This window comes from Mus caroli, unplaced genomic scaffold, assembly GCF_978045245.1.
Source record: "Mus caroli unplaced genomic scaffold, Mus_caroli_1 scaffold_11, whole genome shotgun sequence".
In the NCBI taxonomy this organism is placed as follows: Eukaryota; Metazoa; Chordata; class Mammalia; order Rodentia; family Muridae; genus Mus; species Mus caroli.
In genome coordinates, this window is record NW_028227266.1 from 81,661,227 (window position 1) to 81,674,634 (window position 13,408).

The 13,408-nt window shown below is 32.7% G+C and overlaps 1 protein-coding gene across 5 annotated transcripts in view; it reads right to left on the reverse strand.

Moving 5' to 3' along the window:
• Phip (PHIP subunit of CUL4-Ring ligase complex) overlaps window positions 1-13,408 on the reverse strand; it is a 117,910-nt gene that overhangs the window by 63,529 nt on the left and 40,973 nt on the right. For all 5 annotated transcript variants that reach the window (XM_029481607.2, XM_029481609.2, XM_021173412.3 and 2 more), the window contains 8 exons: window positions 9,858-10,079; window positions 9,500-9,600; window positions 7,612-7,682; window positions 6,031-6,131; window positions 5,889-5,929; window positions 5,172-5,270; window positions 4,123-4,276; window positions 3,465-3,599 (listed from right to left, as the gene is read on the reverse strand). In XM_029481607.2, the coding sequence (XP_029337467.1) occupies window positions 3,465-3,599; window positions 4,123-4,276; window positions 5,172-5,270; window positions 5,889-5,929; window positions 6,031-6,131; window positions 7,612-7,682; window positions 9,500-9,600; window positions 9,858-10,079 (924 nt within the window). The remainder of the gene's footprint in view (window positions 1-3,464; window positions 3,600-4,122; window positions 4,277-5,171; window positions 5,271-5,888; window positions 5,930-6,030; window positions 6,132-7,611; window positions 7,683-9,499; window positions 9,601-9,857; window positions 10,080-13,408) is intronic.

The following is a 13,408-nucleotide window of genomic DNA, read 5'->3' on the forward strand; positions in this document are numbered from 1 at the left end:
GCTCTTATCATTCAAGTCCTCTGCAAAGAGGAGCGGCAATAAAAACAAGACAAGTTACCCCATTAGTTTTTTTATGAAATACTATTAGCAAGCTGAGAATTCAGTTAGAGAATTTAAATGAAATCAATTAGAAATTATTACTTAAGCATAAAAGAAACTGAATTCTCAATAGCAAACCTTTTGTTTTGTTTACAAACTTAAATAGTCAGAAAACAAAGCAAAAGAACTTTTTAAAAAATGTCTTAGTTTTAATACAGAAAAGAACACTTACAGGAATGCTATTGGTATTTATTAAAATACTGTCTCTAAATATACCCATTTAAATTCTATTATAATATGACTATCTCAAACACATGCATTTAAAAATTCAACTTTCCAAGAAAAAAAAAACCTTTAATAATACAGGATTTTAATTACTTAAGATTTTAAGAACAGAATTCTAATTTTCCTAATTGGTAAGGTAGAGAAAGTGCTGAGTAATCCATCATAAAATTGAATTATAAATTAATTCTACTATCTTTTAAAAGATAGTTTTAAAACTGTAAGTTTAGGAATGAATCTGATTATTCAGAAACCAGAGACTACTGGACTGGGGCGGGGTGGGGGTGCTGTAGTGACAGGACTGAGCCCAGTACCTTGTGAGTGTTAGGTAAGCATTCACTTCAAACCTGACGATATAGCCTCAGCCCTAAACATATATTTTTAAGTTCTTGTATATTTTAAGAATTCGTTCAATTAAAGACATACTTTCCGATTTTCTAGCTGTCAGCCCAATGGTGAATTTACTTACTCATTTTATAAGCTTCAATTTTTAAAATTCCTAAAGTATTACTTATTATATAAGCATTCACAGACACTAAGGCTAAATTAAAATATTTGAGGATTATTCATCATTCTTAAATTCTACAAAGGATGACTAGACATGCCAAATAATACTCAAAACTATTTACTAAATTTAATGTAAATTAGGATAATAAGCACAACAATCAGAGATTGCATTTGGATTCATCAAAGCTTTGTGATATTTAACAGCTCTGACTAGTTACACTAAACCAAATAGCTAACCTGAAGCTGCAGCTCAACAATGACCAAAGAGACCATCAGCTTCCATTTCATCCTAAAATTGTTTTTAATTTCTTAGTAGCAGGGCTGGATGCTTTTTCTGCCATATATCCATTTAAAAAAAAAAAAAAAAGGCGATGTAGTGAACAGAGGGAGAAAGTATGGCAGTCACAAAGATCACAGAAGAGCCACTCAGAATTCTATCACTGTTAAGTTGTTATTCCTAGACACATCACTAACTGGGTCTAACTGGTAGTTGCTATACAATGTTACTAAAATTCTCAGCAACCACCCTGAATACATTCAGCATTAAGAAGACATTAGTAATAGTCTTATTTAAAAAAATAATAAATGAAATTTTCTACTCTGTGACCAAAGCAAACCTAGTCAAAGCACTTTAGTTTTGTAATGAACACTTTCTTCTTGAAACCAGCAATAAAAATTACCCTTAAAAAAGATATTCATAAAGATACAACTTTACTGCAGTTTGGTAAGTACATTGAAATCTAATTTAATTAAGTCATTTAAAATTTGAAACCACTAAAACCTTTTAAAAAATAAAGGTTATAACTTGTTATAACTTGTTTTTAATGAGACAAAAGGTTGAGCATACTCTAGCTTTTCTGTATCAAGAATAATTGTTTTATTTGTTTTTCTCAATTTGAAGATACTAATGATTACAAAAAAAAATAAAGTCAGCCTTTAAAGGTTTTACTATTTATTATACATAAAAGAACAGAAAATTTTTAAATAGAACAAAATTCTTTTCTTTCCTTCTGTTAAAAATTGTGATCTCAAATAACCAAGGCTGGCCTGGATCTCACTATGTAGCCAAAATGACCTTCAACTCTTGATCCTCTTGATTCTATCTTCAAAGTGTGGGGTACCACACACCGACTCAAAAATAATTTTCATAGCAATTAAGGAATTTTTACAATGAGATGTCTGATTATATACCTAATTTATAACAGCAGGACCAGAATATCAATAAAGCTAAACATGCTGTAATGTTCAGATCTGCAGAAATTTTAAAACATTGATGCTCCAAACTTACCTGATGAGAGAAAATTCAGAATCTGTTTTTAACTGACTAAAAATTACTCCTCATTTCTATAGCAGTGTAAGAATGTTCTTTTGAAATATAAATTGCTAAGTGAAACCACTAATGCGCATACAGTCACAATTAAGTATCAACTGGGAAATGATCAACTTCCATATTCAACAGAGATGTTTAGAAAAGAGCAATCCAGAAATATGAAGATAGAAAAGAGAAAAAAAAAACTTTACTGGATTCGTAAATTTGCTTTACTTACATCATCACAAAGGAAATCCATTCATCACTCACATATAACTCATGTAATCATTTTTCAAAACAATGGGAATCAAACAATTCTCATTTCTTACCTTATGTACATTAAGCCACATCCATGGCAAAAGCCAAAGTTAACCACTTCACTAACAAACCTTTTTATTCTTATAACCAATCAAGAATAACACTCAGTGTCATTCAATCTCTTTACAAGCATTTAATCTCACAAATGCCTTCGGGAGTTGGCATGCATGTGTGGCCTCAAAAAGCAAACACTAAAGGCCTTGTACACAATGAGCAAGTACTACCACCAGACTATATTCTCAGCCTGAAAATGACTGAACTTACAAAATAATTCTAATTTTTGTGTTAATTTGCTAATTATACCATCTTAGGACTTGTGGAAGATTTCTGTTTTACAAAAGTAAACAGTAAAGCTATAAACATGTTTTCTTTCCTCTTGTTGAATGAGAACACAAATACAGAGGAAGTCAGTTTTTTTGTTTGTTTATTTTTTTTTAGGAAGTAGTTTTTTTTAATGTGACAATAAAATAGAGTATTTAAGGACCCTTTTATTTCATACACTGATCAAAGAGGAGGGCAGATACCACTTAATAAGCTGTATATATAATCAAATCAATGCTAACTCAAATGCTCAACAAAAATATGCTACAGGAACGTAAGAACACAAGCATGGAGGCATTAAGCCAGAGTAAACAGCCAATATGCTATGAGTTTCAGTGACGTTAGGAACTACCTCATTCCTTGACTTCAATTTTGACACTGATGTACTCAAAATGTGTTCTACAAAAACGAAATACAAAAAAGCGCCAACAAAATGCAACATAAAGACATTTTCTTCCCTATAACTTCATTTACATGACTTACTAGTCAAACTTTCTCTGCTAAAAATAAACAAAGTAAAACTAAGCCAGGCATCACAATATACTCAGAACAAATAATTCCTTATGGATAGACATTTAAAATCATAATAAGGCATGAAGTTAAAATGGATTTCGCTTGTGATATGCAGAGCCCTTCTGTCAAAAATATCCCAAATCATTAACAGGTATTAAACAGAAAATATAATTACCATATTGAAATAAGATCGAACTTTGACTCCTCTTGCTAGATCCCACACTATCACATTTCCATCATGACCAGCAGAGAAGAGAACTCTAGGATCAAATGGGTGTGGCTCAAGAACAAACACCTCATCTTCATGACCCTGAAATATTTTGAAATAACAAAACATTTATAAGTACTTAAAATTATAAAAAGAGAATGGCAATGGTTCTAGAAACCAAGTACTAAGAATTATTAAACTGGCAAAATTTTCAATTTTACCAATGTCTAAACAATAATAGGCTGCTAATAACACTATTACTTAGGCATTATTAGTAATACTCAAGAATACAATTGTATTCTTATACAACAAACACAGCAAGCATTTATGATGCATTTCCAAGTCAATCCTATTTGCATTTTTAAATTATCCCCAGTTTTCTATCGAGTCTGGTTATCCAAAGAAGCAAAGGGTTTTAAATATACTAGTTTTATATTATTTTATTTAGACTACATTCTACAATTTTATTTTGACTATATTATATATTCAGTCCCAGTAATATTAAAAGCAATCAAGAGGTTTTAACCATATTTATTTACTTATTTAGACTTAATTATTTTACTTATTTAGACTACACTCTACTGTCAGCCTCAGCAGTACTCAAAGTTTGGGTTTTGTTTCTCACCATTAGAACATGTATCAGTTGACCAGTGTAAGAATTCCAAACTTTCAGAGTCATGTTATTAACTGCAGTTATAACTGTGTTGTCATGTCGGTCCCAAGCTACCATAGTTACTTTCATTTTTGTGATTTTGTCTTCTATGCCTTGAAGATTTTGGCTGAAAAGGACAAGTTTATTTGTTTATGCCGAGATTACTAAAATACAAGACAAAGATTAAATCTGCTTTCATTTGTTTATATTTATTGACATGAATAGTTATTGTAATTGAAAACAGCTGAAATGACACAATAGCAGAGGTTATGGCATGGAGTCAGAAAATCCAAGATTTCTAGGGTTTTTGTATCCATTAGCCATTATGAAGAGATCTCTGGAGTAAATCCCTCTGCAATAACTATCTATGGCTCAGTAGAAGCTCATGTGCCATGAGCTATCCTGACTGCTCTGTTCTCCCATTCACTGACACAACTATACATAAACACAAGCAGAGAGAATAAACAGTAAAACTAAAACAATAGTTACAACATATATCATAATCTTCCTGGGCTGAAGATGCCAAAAGGAATGACTCCATCCTTTTTCGGGGCCTTAGTTAATAGAGTGCTTCACAAATAACATGCATAAAAGCTTGGGACAGAATCCCAGCATTTTAAAAAAAACTAGGGGTGGGGTCACATGCCTACAATTCCAACATGAGAAGGTGAAGGAATGGAGACCAAAGACATTTTTCACTAAAAGTAAGTTCAAACCAACCCAGTAAGTCTCAACAGCAAAACCAAAAACCATGGGAGAAAAAGCATGGAATACAATAAAGCTGCAAACATTTTCATACTCTTAATAAACAGAACTAAAAATTTAACTCAGCAGGTCTTATTAGTAAGAGCAATGAAATAGTTTACAAAAATCAGCTCTGTTCACCTTCAATAGCACCTCTAATTAATGAAGAAAATTAATCATTTTAACATGATTCACAACTTAATAAGCAAAGGTCATTCCCATCTGCAACATTATAATATTAAATAATCTATAAAAATATCTCAAGCTTGATCTCTTACCCCGCTGGACGAGTAGCCATATCTAACAAAATGCTTTTCCATTCCCTTCGTTTAAACTGCCAAATTCGTGCTGTCCCATCACGACTACCACTCACAAACCTGTTTTAAAAAAAAACAAAAAAGGTGGGGGGAGGCTCTATCAAAATGTACTTTTCCCAAATTTCTTTTTTTAAATAACATTTTTATATACAAAGTCTTCTAATACAGCAGAAATGGCTCCCTAAGTCTCTATAAATAATCTAAGAACTCCTAAAACTTTATGAGTTGGTAAGACCATTTTAATAGGTCATGATTAGGCTGATAAAAATAACTCTCAAAACGCCTGAAGGTCACTTGACAAACAGAATATTTTCCAATGGAGAAAAGTTGCTCTTCAGTATCAAAGACCTCGATTACCTCTATTCAAAGTGTCAAGAAATAACTGTATTTTCTTTTATAACAAGAACAGGAGAAATCTAGTAATGCCTTAAATATTAAGAATGTGATGCATTACAGTTTTTATCAAAGGCTTCACTTTTGATACAAAAGATAAAAGGTATAGATAAAGGTTTTTTTCCTATTGTAGAAAAGAATCCAAACATAACTCACTGGGGAAGAAGACTATATTCTGTGTCAAGAATATAGTCTTCAATATATCGAGTAACTTCTACACAACCTAAAATTTGACTACTAGTAACCTTTATCAAGTTCCAACTAAGTTAGACAAACATATTTTACCTGTTACTAGTGTTGGAAAACTGGATACTGTCAACTTTGTCCTGTACAAACAGGAAAAATAAAAAAACACAACAGAAGCTGAATACATAACTGTTGATTGCACTCAAGACTGTACCCATCTAGTTCTTTTACCAATACTCACAGTATGAAACTCCAATTCTGATATTTTTTCTGGTTGACCTGATCCAAAAAAATAAACTCTAATAATATGGTCAGTGCTTCCAGTGGCCAAAAACATCCCACCTGTCAAGAGCAAGAGCATCAGTGTTTATAAGACACAACTTCTGCATACTATTAACTTTGCTGAATCTGCTTTTGTCTTCTCCCAAAGCTATCAAAGGCCTATTTGATTTTATTTTCTTTTATAACAAGAACTGGAGAAATCTAGTAATGTCTTAAATATTAAGAATGTGATGTATTCTCTAGCTGCATATGTATCGAAAGATGGCCTAGTCGGCCATCACTGGAAAGAGAGGCCCATTGGACTTGCAAACTTTATATGCCCCAGTACAGGGGAATGCCAGGGCCAAAAGAATGGGAATGGGTGGGTAGGGAAGTGGGGGGGGTGGGGGGGTATGGGGGACTTTTGGGATAGCATTGGAAATGTAATTGAGGAAAATATGTAATAAAAAAAATATTAAAAATTTAAAAAAAAAGAATGTGATGTATTACAGTTTTGATCAAAACCTTCTCTTTTGATACAAAAGATAAAGGTATATATACTTTTAAGTTCCAACTCCCTCCAAGACTTGCCTATACAAACTCTGCAATAACAAAGTACTCAACGTTCACTTATGTCACTGAATTATATAGCATATACATTCTTTTTTCAAATTCACAATTTGTATGACAATTTATTCACACTAAGAGCAATAAGCATGAAGTTGTTATACACACCGAAATATTTTAAGTACTTTTTCTAAATGACCCACTCCAGAGACCCTTAAATACAACAATGTATTTTTAGGAAAAGAACATAAATCCACAATGTGATAAAAATACATATGAAGAACCTATGTCGTCTACATTACAACTGGAACAAATACTGTCTACTGGCAACAGTATTGGATATTTTGAGTTAGAAATTTGAAAATAATTAGCAGCAGCAGATTCACGGGTGTTTATTGTCCTTTACCCTGAACTAATACTGCTATCTACAATTACAAATGAACCAAGGTAGATAAAAACAGATGCTGGGAATATTATATATCAGATCTAGTGACCCCAATTTTCTTTATCAATTTACTTTAACACTTAGATCATAAAGCCACCTGGCAACCATTCAAATGCCACTGCATAAGCTTATTTAGAACTAGAGTATCAGCGCTGGGAGAGCAAGTAAGACTCTGAAACAAAATACATACACACATTTTTCTTTTTTTAATTTTTACTGATTTTTATGGACTGTCTCCAAATTCCATGAAAACAAACCCAACTTTAAAATACTTTATTTGCAATGAAAAAATATAAAGATTCATTCTTTAATTTTGAAATCATGTATTCCTTCCTCCTAGGGAAGTATGGTATTCATGTGATTTTTATACACTGAATTCCATAAAAGTAAAGTTCCCTAATTTGATTTTCATTCCTATTTGCTTATTAGTTCTAACTTACATATGATATACACAATCCAGCAGAAAATAGTTTTATAATTCCATCTCTTTGAGATGTGCTTTTTAATGAACAATTTTAAGTTGAAAATTAAAATGGTAAATAATCATACCAGCACTGAACGAAGAACATATCATTTGCACTCCAGGCCGAGGACGCTCTGTAAATTTTGTGGGTCTTGGACTATAGTAAAATCAAATAAATATCATTTAAAAATATCCTATTGAGCTATAAGAAATAATCCCTTCTACAAATTGATCTTAAACACAAAATGAATGAGTAACAGCTGGCTATCTTCCTAAAAACGATATCAATATCAAAACTCTATCAACAGTCCCTCTAAAATTCTAGAAATAAATTCCATAGTACATTCTGACACACACACACCAATCAGTACATAGAACAATTCTAAAGTCATTTTCACTCTAGAAATGAATTATAACCACCTTTAATCCAATTTAACAAGTTTCATATAGTAGTAGACTAGCAGCATACAACTATATAATAAATCAACTTTAACAAATGTGCCTCTCTAGCTCTGTCTAGCTTTTACAGGGTGATAGGGCTCTAAACTAAGGACCCTATGCCACGTAGCAAGCACATTACCCACTGAGCCATCTTCCCAGCTCTTGCTCATCTTCTAATATAGCAACAAGATAAAACATTGTTCCAAAATTCAATTTACCCTTTATACTAAAGCAAATCTGAACTCAATGTGAATCATGTCAACAACAAAATTCCTCCAAAATAGCATGATATACATTAAAAATTATATTCAGATTCATTTATACTAGTTATAGCTATGTTACAGATGTTCTAGATTAATATTTTTGACATGTTTAATGTTGCAACTATGTTGAAAAATAAAAATATAGATTTTAAGTATGAGTTCTGATGCATGTAACAATGTACATATAAATCTATGATAACTATATTTAAAATCCTACTTTTGCCTATTTTTTTCTATCAGAGAAGAAAACTTTAACTGTCCATAGCACTAAAATTGGTGCATTTCTCAGTTTGTGATTAAATAAAAAAATAATATAAATAAATGATCCTTAATCCCAGGCGTTGAGAGGCTGAAACAGGCTAAATACTCAAAGCTCAGGAGAGCCTTGGCTACATAATTAGTTCAGGCCAACATGAGCTACAAAGTGAGAACCTCTTTCAAATAAATGCACATAAAGCAAAATATTACCTAGAACCATGTTTTTGAGAAATGGGAAAACCATTTTGCCTTTCTTTAACTTTGATGTTCTTTATCAATAGATTAACTGTTCTGCAACCCTGGTTTGATAAGCCAAATTTTAAAAAAATTTGTTTAAATATATTTATTTCATTTGTGAGTGTTCTCCCTATAAGTATGTGTGTGCACTATGTCATGTGTGTGCCTGATGCTTGTGAAGGACAGAACTGGCCATCAGATTCCCTGGAACTGGAATATGATATGATATAAGATTAATCTAAGTGTTCTTAACTACTGAACCATTTCTCCATCTCTACAAATCAAGAGTTTAGCAGAGGTAAAATCAAAGCTGTGAAGTGTTGCTGTAGAGTCTGTGAATCTTAATGTAGTATCACAATGAAAACTTCAACTGTTTTCTAAAACAAAATCTAATGTTCATAGACTTAGTAATATAATTTGAATTATTCTAAAAAAATAACATTTATAATGCTAATAATTTGTTCTCAGTACAAAATTAAGCTAAGACAAAATTATACAGCATACAGAAAGACATGGCAATAAAATGTATATCCTTTAAGGAAACAACTGGACTTCAGAGAAAGATAAATAAAATCTAAGTATGAGGGAAAAAAAATGGTACATAAAAAAAAAAAAAAAGGTGAGGCATAAAAATGAAAGATCAGATTTAAAAATTCTAAGCTTATTTTCATTATTTATACAAGGAAAAAAATTAAATATTTCTCTTTGTTGATTTGATGTTTTTTACACTTTCAACCATTAAACATGTATTTTATAAAGTAAAAAAGTAACTGACTTTATTTTAAGGGTTCCAGCATCCCAAAGCCAAAAGCAAATAGTGCCATCCGCCCCAGTAGAAGACAGGTATCTCTTTGAGCCACTGCACAATGGTGAGAACTGTAAAGCAATCATAGGGGAAACATTCTTTACAAGAACAGAGGCAGTCCAAATAATAAAACCCCCTTTTAAAACCAAACTCATAGAAGCTAACAGTAAGCAGAAACACTAAGCTGACCATGGCACTGCGAGTTCATACAGTTCTACAAAAACTACTCTTCTGTTTTAAACCTTAGCTATTACACCACAAAGTGACATCCTAACAGATAATTAAATTCTTAAAATATAAAAGGTTTAATACAATTTACAACAACTACCTGTAGTGATGTAATGGATGCACTATGTCCCTGAAGAACAGCCAAAGGTGCACAGGTTCGAAGACACCAGACACGAATCATTTTATCACAACTTCCAGCTGCTATCATAGTATTCTCATAGTTTACAGCCATGTCTGATATTTCAGCAGCATGTCCTCTTAAAGTAGCTAGCAATCTTCCATCGTCTGTGGCCCAGATTTTCACAAGACAATCATCAGAACCCTTGAAATTAGAATAGAAACATTGATAGAATTAACCCCATAAGTAATAATTCAAAATGTTAATATAAAAAATGTGTCACCTCCACATATCAACAACTACAGTTTAGACATTGAAAACTAATAGTACTGTTCTTCTTCTGAAATTCTTTATTTTATTAAATCATGCACTAATTAAGGATTGTGTAGCTACAAACAAGAGAAATAGATGTGGGTAGTAGTAAATCACAGTCATCAATGATCTACACCTAACCACCTACAATCACCACTACCTCCAATCTTATAAAGGAATATGAATTACAGCGATAATAATACATATTTAATTGCAAAACAAATATGGTTCCTAATATGTTATTTTGCAATGGTACATGGTAATCTGGGGAAACTATTAAAAGCTGAAAGTGTAATGAACAAGTTTACAATCACTGACCTTCAGCTAAAATTATGACATCAGCTAAAAATCACTATTCAGAGAAAAAGACTTGGTTTTTGAAATCAGTAAACATATATAAATTATGTGCTTATCTTAAATTCAGTAAGAACTGTTAAGGAAAGAGCTAGTCATTAATTCTTTATCTTGAAATAAATATTACAATTCACATTCCAAACAGAGATCTGAACTTCTGGGCTTTATTTTTATCTTTTAATGCCAAATCTTAAATATCTAAAACAGCACAAATTGTGTCATCAATCATCATATAATGATCCGAGGAGTTCACAACATCAGTATTTCTGCCACTTTAAGTTAAAATAGAAAACAGATACTTGGTCTGGCAGGATCTAGTTTTACTATAGTTCATGTAATCATTCTTCCAAGATCCTCCAATCTAAAGCTAAAAACAGCACAAAACAAAACAAACCCAAACCTTTATATCTGAAGAGAATGTACAAAGCAGCAAATAACTCACATAAGTTTTCTGTGTTAGCGGTTAGGGTACACAGTACTAGAAGTTTGTTAGATGCGCTTTATTTCAAACCCTACCAATACTCCCTAAAACACCCCCCCCCCCCACTTGAATACAAGCAGTTCTGTGGTTGAATCCTACAGCAAACTAGAAAAGTTACCAAGTAGCAAGCTGTCTGAATGCTAATATAGAATATGAAATAACTGTATGAAAACGAAGAAATGATGCTCTGTAATGGACATCAAGCAATGAGTACCAGAACCAGATATATTTTCAGAGTACTTTGTCAGAGTGAATGAGGCTAGAAAACAGAAAGTCAGGTTAAACTTGGTAAAACAATTAGTAGTAAAATTAGCTTGATACTAGAACAATAAAGATAGTAAAAAGTAAAACACTAAGTTGTTACTAGAACAGAGAAGAAAGATTAGAAAGGATCAAGGGGGAATGACAGGGAAAGGAATTCCAAACCTGTATATCTGCAGGGAAGTGAAGTAAGAATGGCTAGACTTTTGACTTCGAACAACAAAGTCTATCCCACCACATACCACAAGGAGAAAACAGCAAGTGCTAGCTAAGATTAAAAAGGCTTCACAAGACTCATTTGATTAAGTTATCTTAATTCTAAAAACTGAGTAGATTCATTCACTTCATTCATTTATCCAAAACAATGTGACTATTTCCATTATCTATCTCAATAAAAAAGCATATTCAGAACAAACACATGTATACAAACACCTCCAGTCTCTTTACCATAAACAAGACATAAGAACTAATTTACAAGGTACTCTTACTGCAGTAACTACTGTTAAGTAATGCAGATGATTTAAAGCACATGGAAATAGAGATACAGGTTATATAGGAATTACATGCAAATTTATATAAGAAACCTGAACATCCTGAACTCGGATGTCCACAAAGAATATGGAAAAAATCTTCTCTTAAATATCAAGACTACTTACTGAAATCTATATTTGGTTCTGACTTGTATTTATTATAAAAATAGAATTTTAAGTTAAATATACATATGTATAAGGCACAAGCAAAATTTGTGTAACTCTGCTTCCAAATATTGATATTGCTGCTCACTGTATTCATATAGATCTGAGTAAAAGTTTGCTTTAAACTATATTACAGTTGTTTCACATGCTTTCCATGTTAATGAACTATGAACCCTTCTAGTTTTCAGATAAAAATGTCAGCTTTAACAAAAATAAGTGGCAACTGGTGCTCCTGCCAGAATCTTCTCACAAATTAAATCTAACAAAAGTCTTAATGTATACTCCTGAGTTTATTGTTCTGCCCAATTCAAACAAGTACCAACAATAAAACTAATGTATTTTTCCTTATATGTTTTCAATATTCAAATTAACCCTTTTTCCTTTCAAATTGTAATCATCTACATAAGATAATCTCTACTTACTCTTACTCCCAAAGAACTCCTGACAGAATTTCAAACAGAACAAGTATTGTAAGAAAATTTTACCTCATATCACTCTGATTAGCATTTTATTTTAAAGGAAATTTGAAAGAAAAAAAAAATCAACCAAGCTCTGACAAAATGACTATAAGAAATACAAGCACAGAAAACAGCTGAGAAAACATTTGTTCAGCATGTGCTGGTGTTGCAATCATGCATGTTTGTGCACCATATCCATATAGTGTCGACAGAGGCTAGACACGGGCATCCATTTTCCTGGAACTGGCAGTTGTTAGACACCACGTGGGTGCTGCAAATCAATCTGAGATCCTCTAGAAGAGCAAGCAATGCTTTTAACCATTGAATCATCCCTCCAGCTCGCAGAAAACATTGTCATAGACCAATAAACTGTATGTCACGGCACTTGTACTCAACACAAGGAAGACAGAAACTGAGCTCAAGGTTCCCCTCGGCTACACATGCTAAGTCTGAGGCCAGCTCAGGCTACCCTAAACCCTCTCTGAGAAAAACAACAGTAGGGGCTGAAAAAACATAAGGAGCTCAAGATATGACTCAGCAGTTGAGAACACTTGGAGGTTTGGGTCCCAGCACCCACATGGTGGCTCTTAACTACCTCTAACTTCAGTCCTAAGGGATCTGACACCCTTCTAAGCTCCATACTACCAGGCACACACCCCACACACAGACATACACATAAGCAAGCAGAAACACACATACAGTAAAAAAGACCAAAATGAAAGTGTAAATAATGCACTATAGCCGGGCGTGGTGGCACACGCCTTTAATCCCAGCACTTGGGAGGCAGAGGTGGGCGGATTTCTGAGTTCGAGGCCAGCCTGGTCTACAGAGTGAGTTCCAGGACAGTCAGGGCTACACAGAGAAACTGACTCGAAAAACTAAAATTAAAAAAAAAGCACCATAAATACGTTTATTTATTCAGTGACACTCAATATAAATTAAAACAATGCACTGAGTCATAGAAAAAGTGTC